The sequence below is a fragment of the Falco naumanni genome, chromosome 1, assembly GCF_017639655.2.
Source record: "Falco naumanni isolate bFalNau1 chromosome 1, bFalNau1.pat, whole genome shotgun sequence".
Taxonomy (NCBI): domain Eukaryota; kingdom Metazoa; phylum Chordata; class Aves; order Falconiformes; family Falconidae; genus Falco; species Falco naumanni.
The window spans coordinates 99,871,732-99,885,721 of record NC_054054.1 but is presented as its reverse complement, the minus strand read 5'-3'; the positions used below and the strand labels follow the sequence as shown (position 1 = coordinate 99,885,721).

The 13,990-nt window shown below is 50.5% G+C and overlaps 1 protein-coding gene across 10 annotated transcripts in view; it reads left to right on the top strand.

Moving 5' to 3' along the window:
* Nucleotides 1–13,990, top strand: part of AIFM3 (apoptosis inducing factor mitochondria associated 3) — a 54,111-nt gene that overhangs the window by 8,907 nt on the left and 31,214 nt on the right. For 4 of the 10 annotated variants that reach the window (XM_040612111.1, XM_040612103.1, XM_040612096.1 and 1 more), the window contains exons 2-3: nucleotides 3,024–3,146; nucleotides 11,152–11,365. In XM_040612111.1, the coding sequence (XP_040468045.1) occupies nucleotides 3,116–3,146; nucleotides 11,152–11,365 (245 nt within the window). In that variant the 5' untranslated portion in view covers nucleotides 3,024–3,115. Of the gene's footprint in view, nucleotides 1–3,023; nucleotides 3,147–8,629; nucleotides 9,180–9,199; nucleotides 11,366–13,990 lie in introns of those variants that run through there. The other 6 variants (XM_040612068.1, XM_040612059.1, XM_040612051.1 and 3 more) reach the window with 4 other exon arrangements.

The window sequence follows — 13,990 nt, the reverse complement described above, 5'->3', positions numbered from 1 at the left end:
CTTTCTGGGACTGAGGCTGTGGGCAGCCAGACAGCTTCTCCTTGGGTAGCAGCAGCTGAAATTCTACCAAGAACCTTTTGGCTTTTGCCTGGTTAACTCCAGGAGCAGAGGAGGGACACCCAGAAACTGTCCACCATGCTCTGCTCTGCCCTGCTCTAGGGGGTTGTGGGTGGCTCAGTCTATAGGAGCACACTGGGCAGGCATCACCTTCAATACTCGTTAGGCTGAAGGCTATGTTTTTGGTAAACAGTCGGGCCTTGTACTTGCTAAGTTCCTTTTACATATTTAAATCTTTCTGGTGGGCGCACCTGGGTTAGGTTAACAGGGTCTATTGGAATGTTTGGTCTTGTTGGAGTTCGGACATTAGTTCGTCTGTTAATAATGTTTGGATGTAAGCTTGTACCCAAGAGGGAGTGGGCTACCTAGATAGTAATTTTAGCATTAATTCTTCTATTGTTGATAGATTAACCTGCTAGGTTGTAAGGGATTCATGTTGGTTTGGGAATTTTTTGTATGAAGCTTTGACGCACTCTTTGTTGGTGGCTGCTTGAAGGCCCAGGGGGACCATCAGTGGGGAAAGTAAGAGATGGGAAGTGGGCCTGAGGGAATGGCTTCAGATTGCCGTCTTTAAGGTCCAAACAAAGCAAAGGCATCTCAGGGAGGGAGCTTTGGCATCCCTCCAGAGTCCCTTGTAAAACCAGCCAGACCAGCTGGAAACCAGTCCCAGGGCCATTGGACTGCACATGAGCATCTCTGGGGGGTCTGGAGAAGATCTAGGCATCCTCTGGTGAGGCGCATTTGGGAGCAACCCTTCTGCCATCTACCACACTGCCTGCCCAGGTAGTTAGGGGTCCTTGCTGTGCCTCCCCTACGTGTGCAGCATCCCCAGGGCTTGCTCCAGCGCTGCTTGGGCACTGCCTGCCTGAAGAATAGCCCCATCCTGCTGGCACAGCGTTCTCGTTCTGCTGCAGGAAACCCACTGCCAACGGCTGCTGCAGCTTAGCAGGGGGTTTGGTCGGCTCCTGGGCTATCGTGGGCCTCGGAGCAGGCTGGTTGCCTTCCAGAAGAAAGCCCAGCCCCTGTGTAGGTGACAGTATCTTCATTTCAACTTACTCTTCACTCTCCTTTGTGTGGCTCATGCTGTCTCATTGGCACGTTCCTCTCACAGCGGCACCTGATTTTAGTATGGACTTACATAGGTGCAGGTTTACCTTCCCTTTTGGCTTGAGGCTGAGAATTTCCTGGATGTGCCCTCCAACTCATCCCCCCTCCCCCACCTGCTCCTTTTTGGCTCTCACCTCCCACCTCCCTTTTTGCCAGTCTTTGCATGGTTTTTTATTGTATGTTTTACACTAAATTATTGTCCTGTATCACTGACACATCAATGGCTTGAGATTCTGTTTTTCTGATACAAAGCTGTTTTTCTTCCTGCCAGTTTTGGCAAAGGGCCATACAGCAGTTACTGCATGTGACTTCTCTGCTCCATTTTCCCCCTGCGCTCCTAAATCTCCCTCTGCATTTGTGCACTTTCTTATATGGCATTTTTTTTTGCATTTGCTCTTGCCTAAATTTTGGCGTGCTGCTTTCCTCGGATGCTCTTGTGAGAAGAGTTCTTGGCTCTTCCCTGCTGCATTTAATTTTCCCCCTTTGCAAATAAGCTTGTTTGGCAGCTCCACACACATCTCATCACTCTTTGTAGTCTGCAGGCAAGCCTGTGTGGTTTTTGTCTTCTTAATGTATTGTCTGTCCCAGACTGGTACCCCTCAGTGGCCATTATCAAATGGCAGGTGTCTGGTTTACAAGATGTGGTGAGGCACCACTCTCCTGTTCCTCTGTAGCCTGGGGTACTTATTCCACATGCTTCAGGCTTTGAAGGTGATCCTGTGATTCACCTGGGACTTGGTGCAGGTCACGCCATATGCAGCAGAAGGGGAGGTTGAAGGTGTGTGGGAAGGACTGTGTGTGTTTTGGAGGGATGTAGTTGAAAACGGGGATGTGTCCGGATGCTTTGCGTTGGTGCTTAAGTAAATGGGAGGAACTGCAGTGTCTGGTGTCTGCTTGCTGGCAGTTGTTTTTCCTTCTCATCAGAAAGATCTTGAGGCACTTTCTAAGCTGCAGAAAAGCCTACTTTGCCTGTGTTAAAATATCCTTTGGAAACGGTTTTAACTTCCTGCCCAGATCAGAAGGCTTTGTGAAAAATATACGACAAAACCATAGTAAATTGATTTGAGTACAAGTATGAATGGGTAAAATTAATTAAACATTCTATTTTGTTGCCAGTTGTGTTGTATGAATCTTTGCAGTTTTCAGTCAAGGAATATAACTAAAAAGGTTTATCCTAATTCTTGGTCTGTGCCAAAGTGGAGAGCACTACTGGTCAAAACTTATGAGATAAACAGTTTGAAGTGGACCATTTGCCTGTCCCACTTAAACATAAAAGAATCTTGCCTTAATAGTATAAAAAAATTGCATTTTGGTACAAAATGGCCTGACAAAACCCTTTCTCAAATCAGTAATTGTTCCAAATCGAATGGGGTTTCTGCAGGAATGAGCATCACTGGAAAGGGGGAACTTGCAGGACTGCGCAATACAGTAGGTTTCTTTTTTTCCATCACCTAATAATAGAAGCAAAAAACCTGACTGAAATGTATTTACAGTTTAATCGTCACATTTGGGCCGTGACCTGTGTGCTCAGATTCCATTCCCAAAGGCAGGGCGCTGGGAAGTTACGAGAGTCCGAACACGAATGACAGAAGGGTTTCTGTCATTTTAAACTCTGAAAGGCCGATTGCGTTTATAAACTTCACAACTGCATTTACCAGCGCCTCCCGAGCACGGTTACCCCAGCGTCACGTTTTCCCCTCGGTGTTACCGGGGGGTGCGAGGGGCCCGGCGGCCCTTACCCCCACCCCCACCCCCCCCAACCCCCGCCGGCGCGCGCTGCTGCCCGCCGCCTCCCCCCGCCCCGCGGCGCCCCCCCGCCCCCCGCCCGCCTCTCACCGAGCTGTTTCTGCCCGGCGCAGGTCGCCAACGACGCCTGGAGCCCGCGGCGGGGGCGCCACGCCGGGATGTGCCCCCGCTGACCTGCCCGCCGCCCCCCGCCCGCCCCGGCGCCATGGGAGGATGCTTCTCCAAGCCCAAACCAGGTGATGCTCCCGGTGCCGAGCCCCCTCCCGCCGCCCCCGGGGGGAGAAGTAGGTCAGAGCGGGAATGTTAATGCTGGGCTCCCGCAGGGAGGATTACCGGCCCGTTAATCCCCCCAGAGTCCCCGGCACTCTCGCTCCCAGGCAGGGAGTTGTGCGGGGCTGCGGAGGGGGGGGGGGGGGGGGGGGGGGGAAGGAGAGGGAAGGGGGGGAAGGAGAGGCGGGGGGCTGCGGTGCCGGGGGGGGCGGGTGGGAGGTGATCCCAGCCTGCACCCCACAGCCCGAGCCGAACACTCGCTGCCGGTTCTTTCCCGTCCCGTCTTCTCATGCCGCCCCCCCCCCAGCAGAACTGCCCCCCTCCCAGCATAACTGCTCCCATGGCGCCCCATGGCAGGTCTGCACAGCTCCAGCACCTTCCTTACTGCTGCGGCTTTGCCACTCGCTGGCCAGCACTTAACTTGGTCCCTGCCAGAAGGGAACGACCAGGGCAGGAGCAAGACCACCTACTGCTTGGTCTGTCCCAGCTCCACCACCCAGGCCGGGTCCTGGGGCCACTCCACTCTCTGGATTCTATTTCCTTCATGAAGCTCGTCCACGCGTGCTGCCTCCGGTGGGGAAAGCAGCTGCTGGCCCCTGACCATCAAGGATGCTCCCCCAGCCCTGCGCGCTCCCACCACAGCTGGGCTGGGCAGGCTCCCTGCGCTTTGCCTTTGGCAAGGGTGGGTGCGCAGAGGAGAGGAAGGGGCTGCACAGGCAAACCGGTTGATGGAGGGAGGTCTGGTGTGAAAGTGTCAATGTTAAGCCTTGTCCTGAGCTCCTGCCGGCTGCGTGGGTGAGAGCAGGCACCACTCGCCATAGCCGGCAGCACCCGCATCGCCCCAGCCCTAGTCCCCAGGGCCCGATGCTGGTGCACGAGGGGCTGGTGCAGTCGGTGTTGCTGAACTGCCTTCCAGGAGCTGCCATCCTGCGGCTTGTTTTGGGCATCTAGCAGGGAGCTGGGGTATGACCCTGGCCTTGTTCCCTGCTCGTGCCCATGGGCAAGGGGAATCAGATAGTCGTGCTGATCTATCGGATCAGTCAGCATCCACAGCTGCGTGGAAAAATGTCTTTTGGGGACCTTTTATTGGCAATTTATCTTCATTGTCTCAGGCAATGGGGATTTCAGGTTGAGGAGGGACCTGAAAGGTCAGAGGGGACATACAAGTCCAGTCGGTGACCCACAGAGCATCCACTGAGTGAGGTCCTCTGTCTTTGCTTTGCAAGGCACAAAGAAGAAATAAAGGTGGTTTTCTGCCCTTGACCTGTACTGGATTATTTTACAGGTCATTGCAGTGCCAGGGTGATATGGCATTGAACGCTGTGAACTGCAAGTTTTCTTTTGTGAAAACCCACGCTGTTTATATCCTTCCTTGAAATGTTTAAGGAGTGAAAATGCATCCAGGATTAAATGTCTTTGTTGACTAAACTTGTAACAAACTGCTGGCAGTTCCACTTTATTTTGTATACCATCAGCAGAATTGTGTTTAATCTTGGACCGGTGGAGGAATAAAAACGCTCTGCAGGCGTATTTCCTGAACTGCAGATGTAGAGTTGCATTTGCATAGCAAGGCCAAATGACTGAAAATGCCATCCTGCAATGTAGCACTCTCTCTTCAGCTCTGGTTTTGATTAGCAGTCTTCAAAGGCTTTTGACAAGCCTTTCCTCAGCCCCTGGTTAGCACATCACTGACTGTGGTGTTTCATCTCAGTGGTTATAAACCTTGCAAATGCAGTGACATAAACAGATGCATTTGCAGGTACCAATTGTTCTGGCAAAGAGGTTTCACAGTCTTTTTATGGCATTTGTCATTCCCATTTCTTGTGGGAGCTGTGCACCATCAGAGCTAAATAGTGGACTTTCCTGTTTTGAAGAATACACCTACCCTCTCTATGAATGAGAAAAGAATCGTGCAGGGACAAAACAGAGCTATTTTCTCCATCAGTGCTGTTTCAAAATGAAGGGAGTCTTTACATGCAGCTTGAAGTCAATAGAATTTGTTTAGACGCTTTTGAAAGATGTATACAAACGAGGTCCTTATCTGCTCCATCATCTTATATGCAAGAGAGACCCTCAATCCTCCTGAGCACCCTCAGCATTTCTCCAGATAACCTTGACATTGCACACGCATTGCTGTGTGCCAGGAAAGCCTTCTGATGAGCAGATCCCCTCTACAAGAGCTTTGGGGACTGGAGTCCTGCAACAGTAAATAACTGTGCTGGTTGTACCGGAGACCAGCCCTGAAGTCTGGCTGCTGCTGCAATGCCCAACCCCATTCTGATATTTAAGAGTTTAATTAAGAACTTACGTTCAAGCAGTGAAGTGATTGTCTGTTATCTCTAGTGCTGCAGTCCTGTGATGCTGGATCCTCTTCTGAAGGCCCAGTTCTCAATCTCCGCATAATTTTTTTCTCCTGGTGCATGATGCATATGCGATGAGCTGCCAGCTGGCAGTCTGTGTGGGATCCCAGCACGCTCTCCAGGAGCAGCAGCCAGGTCAGGATGATGGGGAAAGGGAACCATCGTGCACCAGTGACTGCTTGGTGTGAGCTGCAGCAGCACCATCTCCGCACCAAGTGTGGGAGAGCAGCTTGCAAAACCTATAAAGTTGTGATTATCTTTCTTTGCACTCTCAGCTGTGCTCAGTGCTTGATGGTGGGGCAGGGCAGCAGCTCCGGCACAGGACGGCATGTCTGTGGGTGAGCTTTGTCCTTGCGCAGTGGGTGCATTTGGCTCTGAGCACCCTGTGTCCCCTTTGCAGGGATGCTGCTCACTGGTGGAGGGGGTGCCATGGGCTGTGTGTCCTTCTGAGCTTGGCTCTGAGGGTGCCCCCAGGCTTGGCTGGCAAGTCCTACCTCCTGGTTTGTGGGAGCGTGGCATTTGCTGAATGGGGCATCTGGAGAAGGAGGGTAGAGCTGGGCACATTTGATGCAGCGGTTTTGTCATTAGCTCTTGTCATCTTTAATGGAAATGGTTTGGTGTCTCTTTGAGACCACCTACAGTAGTTGTCATGGAGGTCTGCAGTTATGAGGCAGCATGGGCGAGCCTGGGCGGTGCCTGGAGAGTGCAGCTCCGGCAGGGCAGAGCGAGACCCCAAGACATGTCCTGCAGCAGTCGATTTACTTAGTGCTGCCTGCAGGGAAATAATCCCTGATGGGGTAAACCAGGCCTTCTGGCTGTGCTCACCAGCAGGGTGTGGTGAACACATCATCCTCCATCATTGCCACCCTTGATGCTTTTCTGGTTTCCACTGCTCTTGGAACTGTCAGCACTGTACAGCCAGTACAAGGCTGTTCCCTGCCCTCAGTGTTCATTTGCCCTGTGCCTGCAGCCCCTGTGCAGCAAACCCTGAGGCATCGCAGGACTTTGTGGTTGGAGAAGCTCTCCCCTCCGCCAGCCCAGCTCCTGTGGCCAGGTGTCTTCATCTTACCCAGATTTCCCCAGATTCAGGCTAGCTCTTGGCTCATGCCAATTCTCTCTTCTCCTGCACTGCCATATTAACTTAGTATTTTCCTTGTTTCTACCATTTTAAGTATTATACTTTAAATGGCCTGAAACCCATAGTTTAAATTTAGCCTCTGGAAGGGCACTGAACCATACTGGGAACCTAATCCTGTGGTAAAGAAGCCTTGGGTCATTTAATTGCCCTAATTTTTTAAAATAATGAGCATGGCCCTGCACTGCAGCCCAGCCACCCTCCACCTGCCAGCACCCTGCCCAGGGGTTGATGTCAACATTTCCAGCCTCGTGTCTCAGGTACCTGTCTAAAAGCAGGCAGGGGCTTTGACTTGTCCCACAGGGCTGTGAATAGTGGTGGAGAAGGAATAAATTTACAGGAGGTGTAATGGGGTGTTAATGACTGACTGCCAGGGGTTAACGACATGAGGCAAAGCACAAGAGCATCATTACCACGGTGTGAAAAATTAACCTGAGCCAAACTGATAAGTGGGGCTGGGACACAGTCCCTGGGTATGCATGTGGGAGTCCTGGCGGTGCTCCAACCTAAAGGCTAAAAACCTGGGAGAAAAAAAAAAGGGTCAAAATGTATAGTCTTGTCAAGAGTCTGTATTTTAGCAGTTCTATGATTTTGGGGAGCTGAGTCAGGATTTTTGAACACTAAGAGCCGGCAGTGCTGAGGTGTACGTGGATGTGTGGTATCAGCACCTGGTAATGTTCAACTCTTTCATCTGCTTTTTTTTTTTTTTTTTTATATTCTTATAAAATACTTCCAGCCCTGACCTCCTGGTCCTTCATACATATGTATTTGTGTATATAAATAGAGAAAAAATACATGTATATTAAAAATGTACATGAACACACAAAACCACATACATACACATATATCATAAAATCATGGAATGGCTTGGGTTGGAAGGGGCCTTAAAGACCATGAAGTTTCAAACCCCCCTGCCCCGGGCAGGGACACCTTCCCCCCCCCAGCCCAGGCTGCTCCCAGCCCTGTCCAGCCTGGCCTTGAGCCCAGCCAGGGATGGGGCACCCGCAGCTGCTCTGGGCAGCCTGTCCCAGCGCCTCGCCGCACTCACGGGGAAGAATTTTTTTCCTAATTTCTTATCTAAATCTACCCTCTTTCAGTTCGAAGTCTTTCCCCCTTGTCCTATCCCTACGTTTCCTTGCAAAAAGTCTCTCCAGCTTTCTTGTAAGCCCCCGTCGGGCACTGGCAGGCTGCTCTAAGGTCTCCCCGCAGCCTTCTCTTCCCCAGGCTGAACCGCCCCAGCTCTCAGCCTGTCCCCCCAGGAGGGGGGCTCCAGCCCCCTGATATGTGTCCCACTTCTGGCCCTGCTCCAACAGGTCCGTGTCCTTCTTATTTTGGGGCCCCAGAGCTAATGTATGTAAGTGATGTTGGTCGCACAGGGCAAGCAGGCATATCTATCTCTATCTCTTATCTCCATCTTTATATCATCATCTATATCTATCTATAGATGCATACATATATGTGCTCAGAGCGCAGCGGTTGTTCTGCTGTGGAAGCTACAACCATCACCCTTGTTCCCACCAGCCATGGCCAGGGCAGTGCTGCTGTGTGACAGTGGTGGCCTTGGCCAGTGCCCGAGGAGTTAGCCACCGCACAGATTAGTAGGCATGTGCCTAAAACTTTCCAGTTTGCTCTAAGGTCAGGAACCTTTCCTAGCAGTTAGAGAAAATGACTGTCAAAGGGATGGAGTGTGCTGGACCCAGCCACACTGTGCCAATCGGATTTCAGAATTAAACTTGGGTTTATAAATATTTCATTTAAATGTCATTTTCCCTGATGAGAATTGAAACAGTTTGCTGGATCAGCTCAGGTGCCTCTGAGCCCTGGATTCTTGGAGGGATCATCCTTTGGGAATGCAGGTCTCTGGCCAGAGGGACACCTCATGCGGGGCTGGAGGGGGTGGTGAGGAGGAGGAGGGGAAGGAGGAGGAGGAGAAGGGGGGATTAAAGGGCTGGGGAGAAGTGAATGGGAATTGCCCCCCACAGAGGCAAGGGGTGAAGTGTGGGGCCCGACACAGGAAAGGGGGAAGATTTTATACCTTTTTCTGTTCCTCTGGACGTTTGTCCGGCAGTGTTGGTGAGTGCTGAGTGGGGACGGCTGGGCATGCTGGCACACACTGGTGCCAGAGACCTGCTGCTTTTTGCATATGTTTTTCTGACCGAGAAAGAACTAAAGAGCTCAGAGTTAAATTTCTGTCTTCATCTCCTCAGGTTCATACACCCGTGGATCAGCCAGCACTCCAGGTGCCCACCTGACCCAAATGCAGTTTGGAAAACAGAGCTCTGGGGCATTGGGCCAAGTGGGAGATGTGGGTTGTTCCCTGCAGGGTGAATTCACCGGCATCAGTGTCACCATCAGGGCTTGGAGCTGCCAGCTTTGCCAGTGCCAGCCTGGGCTTGTCCTGCACCACGTCGGCAGCGGCAGCAGCACATTGCCCAGCGCCGGGTCTGCATGCAAGGATGTGCAGCAGCGTTTGCTCCAGATAAATGTCGATTGACTGCGTAATTGTATGAAACAGTCCTCCTGTTTCTTTGTATTTTGCAGGGACTGGCATAAATTAACATTTCCTAACTCTGTCCTTGGAAAATCCATGTCTGCTTTTCCAAATGCCATAGGAAAACAGTGCTTACGGAAAGCAGCCTCTTTGCTGGGTACCTGCAGGGAGCTGGGCTGCTTCTGTAGAGCTCCAGTAACAAATTTGCTCATGGCAACTTTATTATTTTTTAATGCAGGGTGCTAGGCCTATTAGTTTGCAGTAATTCCTGCAGCTGGCAGCTGCAATAATGCAACAGAAGGTCACATTTTATGTTGATTCAGCATGGATACATAGCAAATTGCTTTACTGGATCTGTCTGTCTGAGCCTATGGTAAATTCTGCTCCTGATGAGTCTGAGGATTTGGCACTTTGGCAAAAAGCCACCCCGTCCCCTGCTCTGCTGAGCTGGCACAAAAAGCAGGAACTCGCAGGACCCCTGAAACAACTGCCTGCCTCCAGTGCCTGCATGACCATGGCCACTTGCTTTTCTCCCTTCCTAAATGAACAGCTGTCTCCCTGACCTCTTCTTCTGTCCTCCTCTCAATGGACTGTCAATAAAAGGTGTGTGGCAACAGGTGAAGCTGGGAAGACTCAGCACCCTTCTCTTGCTGCATGGCTCATCCCGCTCTTCCGGGGCACATTGTTCCCCTCTCTTTGCCTTTCTTTAGCCTGTTTAGGTTGTGAGCTTTTATTTTTATCTTCTGCACAGCTTTTCCTGTTCATGACATTTATAAGATGGGGAGATCTCGGCAATCTCCCATTTGCTTGAAATACTTATTCAGTCTCTGGCACTTACACCCTGGCTTGCTACAGAACTCTCCTGGAGCTTATTATAAATATTAATGGCTTTACTTTCATGAAGTCCCTAGGAGCTAAAGTGGTGTTTTCCACTTTATGATGTGAAAGATCATCGCTGGCTTCCTCTGGTGCTCTTGTGTCCAGCCTGCTCCCCCTGGGCATGGTGCGGTGGGTGGGGGTGTGGGTGCACGGCGAGGCTGGGTGAGTGCTGCCCTTCGGGGGGCTCAGAGGAACATCTTCAGGTGGCCAAGGAGAGCCCCTGTGTTCCCCCTCCGTCTCTGCATGGGGAGGACAGGACTGGCAACACATCCCAGTTGAGGCAGGAGGAGCAGGGGGACACATGGTGGGGCAGCGCCCTGGATGTGCTGGGCTGGGCGCTACCTTGCTCCATCACTGCCCCATGACAGCACCCATGGTGGCAGTGGGGCGGGGGGACACACTGGCTCCGATGTCCCCTCTGATGGTTGGGGGATGCACTGTGCTGGCACAAACAGCTCCTGCGTGTCCCTGGGTCCCGTGGTCCCCAGGCCAGGGATGCTTTCATTGTTAAACCTGTTCAGTGGTGTACGCCTAGGTAAAATGGACAATCCTTGCTTTTCTCAATGTGGAAGATTCACTTTAGGCTGAAAACCTCGTGCCGAAAGAATTTTGGATATTTCTAGTTCCATATTAATTGGTCTTCATGTAATCCGTCTTTCATCTAATGTAGCAGCTTTATACACCATGCAGTGTTGGCCTTCTCTTTCAGTTAATGTTATCGACAAACAATTACTGGGTTTTTTGAAGTCTGCCTGAGTCCTGGAGGCCTTGGCATGCCTCACATCTAGCTGTCTGAAGCTGTTTTCCACTAAACAGGACAGCAACTGTGACTGAGGGGTTCTTTTTCACTGATGACTAAGGTCTGCTTGCAAGAGTATGTACATCATGCAGAGATGCCCAGTGGAGAAAGAACAGTGCAATAATGGGCTCGGATAATTAAGCCAAGTTTCATATTAAGTGTTTTTTGTCTTCCCCAGCAAGCCAACAAAAAATGTCTCTTCTGATGTCTGTCAGCCCCTTTCAAAGTCCAGGGAACGAGGGAGAGGCAGAATGGCAGCAACAGCTCCAGCTTCATTTTAATTTCTCTGATTTCTCTGTTCCTGCAGTTGAAGTGAAAATTGAAGTTGTGATACCCGAGAAGGAGAGAAGCAAGGAGGAGATGTCGCCCAACGGGAAAGCCAGCCCCCTGATCTACAAAGTCAATGGAACTGCCCGGCATTATCATCTTGAAGAGCATCCCATTGCTAGCAATCCCTACCACAACCCAAAGGATGTGGTGGAAGCGTCTGTGTGCCATGTGAAGGACCTGGAAAATGGACAGTAAGTGCCTAAAATTTTTGCAGGTGAAACTTGAGAGACCTTATAACCTAAACCAAACCCCCTATCTTATTCTTCAGAGTTTCTGGAGAGGATAATTTAACTTAATAAAATATTAATTTGTTTTTAATCTTTAAAAATTGCTTCATGGACAAGTGACAACTGTTTTTTTACCAGAAGGTCTGCTGTTCCCTGCACAGTCTGCCCTGGGACTCATCTTAGAAAAATGTGACGTTCTGTGGCAGAATTTCTCAACAGGCTCTACTCAGCTTGCATTAGACAACCCCGACAATTTTTTATGAATTTATAGCCTTAGTAGTTTTAGTAGTGCATGGGTGGAGCTGATGGGGCAGATAGTGTGGTAAGCCTCTTCTGCAGTGCCTTGCTCTTCTAGCCGAGTTCATCTCTTTCAATTTGCTCTTTCACCAGGGATGCAGTTTTCCAAATTTTTTGCTAACTGCAACACACTTCAGCTGTATACAGTTTTGCTACTCTGATTTAAAAGTTTTCTGAAGTCTGAGAAGTGCCTGTCCTGGCCACCATGCTTTACAGGCTGGTGTTTCTTTTCTGGGGTAGATGTGCATTTTCTGCAGCATGTTCCGCTGGCCTGATGGCCGGGATCTCAGTGGGCTCTGTCCTTGTGTGAAAGAAAACATAATTTGAAATAGCTTTTATTCCAGTGAGAGATTATGTCAGGTGTGTGGGACACAGGAGTCTGGCAGCTATTTGCTTTAAATTGAACTATTGCTTGTAATAATATTCTAGAATAATCCATGTACTATAAGCTAAACCTAAGAGGCTTCCTGGGCTATAGATTCTTCTCATAAGGTAAGTTCATGCAGGAAAAAACTTTTTTTCATTGTGATGGGAATTTTTGTGTTAGACCGTTCTACAAAAGGATGCACCAGATTGCTGAATTAAATCTTCACATGATGAGATGTGGCTGATGCTGCAAGCTCTGCTGCAGCTCAGAGTAGTGCTGGGGGGACTTCAGGACCTGGAGGCAGATGGTCTCCTCCAGTGAGAGATGGGGGTGAGGAGTCAGTAGAGATGCACTGGATTGGAAGGCAAGCACAGTGGCTGCAGGGGGGCTTCTAGGAGATGATGGGCAACCCACTACCTCCTGCGCAGTGAGAAGCAGCAGCAAGGCTGGGGAAGAGGGAACCTGAGACAGAGCACAGGCAGTGGCCTTGAAGCTGGAGTGAAGTAGAAAGGGGAGACGATGCTGGGAAATACTGGTTGCACAAGAAGGGTCCTCCTCCAGTGTCATGGCTGAACACTAAGTGTTCCTGGAGGCAGCTTCTGCTGACTTCATGTTTGAGATGTTACTAGAAGAGTGTGCTCTGCTTCAGTGCCCCAGCGCAAGAAGGATGTTGGAAAATTAGGGCTGCAGTAGATACATTGACTGGAAAGCATGCAATATAGTAGATGGAAAGATCCAAAGAGCTCTGCTGGTCGTGAGGAAGGTGAGGAGGGATCTCGCTGCAGTCTGTGAGAACATACCTGGCTGCAGGTGGCTGTGGCAGGGAGTTCCTCAGCTAAAGCCAGGGCTAGAATCTGGCATTGGTCTGGAAACTGACCTCATGCTTCAACCATGTGTGCATTCAGCTACTGAAACACACTACCAAGTATGGCAATGGACTTGCCATCACTAGACATTTTAAGTTGAGAATAACTTTTTTTCTGGCAGGCTAAGTCTAGCTGAAAAGAGAGGTGCTGCGGGAAGGGCCTGTGGCTCATGTAAGCAATGTGCCAGACCAAAGGAGTCCCTTCTCACTCTGATACCCAGAGGGATTTTCTAGGATGCTTCTCTCAAGGAGTGTGCTGGGCACGGATGTGCGTGGACACAGCAGCAGTGCAGGCCACTGGCACAAGAGTTTGGGCACTTCCACGTTGTGTTAGTGGAGTCTGCAAGCACAAGGTACTCTTTCTGCCCACCCTTTCTATCCTTCTGGTACCAAGATGGTCTCAGCAGAACCAGTAATAGATAATGGAAGATAAGCTCTGGTGCTGCTGTACCCAGCCAGCCTCCCAGCAGGCTAACTGGGGGAGGTCAATGAGCTGCAGACAGAAAACAGCCCCAGTGCTCCCTCAGCTCCTGAGCAAAGGTCTTTTGCAGGCCAGAGCTGAATTCTAGCTGGTGCTTCTGAAGTGGGGAGTGGAGTGGGGCAACAGGACAAATTCCCAACTGAGTAAATAGCTCAGTGGGGAGCAGTGCAGCATAAATCATCCTCTTGCTTGCTGTGGAGTGAGTGTGGGATTGGGAGCCTTGCAGGTGGCTGTGTGCTGCCTTGAAGACATCGGGTCTTGTTTTTGACTCTCTCAGGTCACACAGTTCCTTGGGTAAGTTGTAAACTCTTCCACTTATCTTATCTTCCCATAGAGTTATGGTTGTCATTTAACCACAGGTTTTATCTGAAGTGCTGCACAGCTGAGGAATGCAGTAGGACTTGTACTGCTCTATTCCCTTTGTGCTGATGGAAGAACCTCCAAGTGCCAAGTGTCCTACACCGGGAGGGAGCGGAGCTGCATCACTTGGGTGTGGGGCTGCCAATTTACTGGGACAAAACAGCTCCCAGGGGCAGGCATTGCAAGCTCTGCTGCTGTTTTCACCTGAGGTAGCAAGGA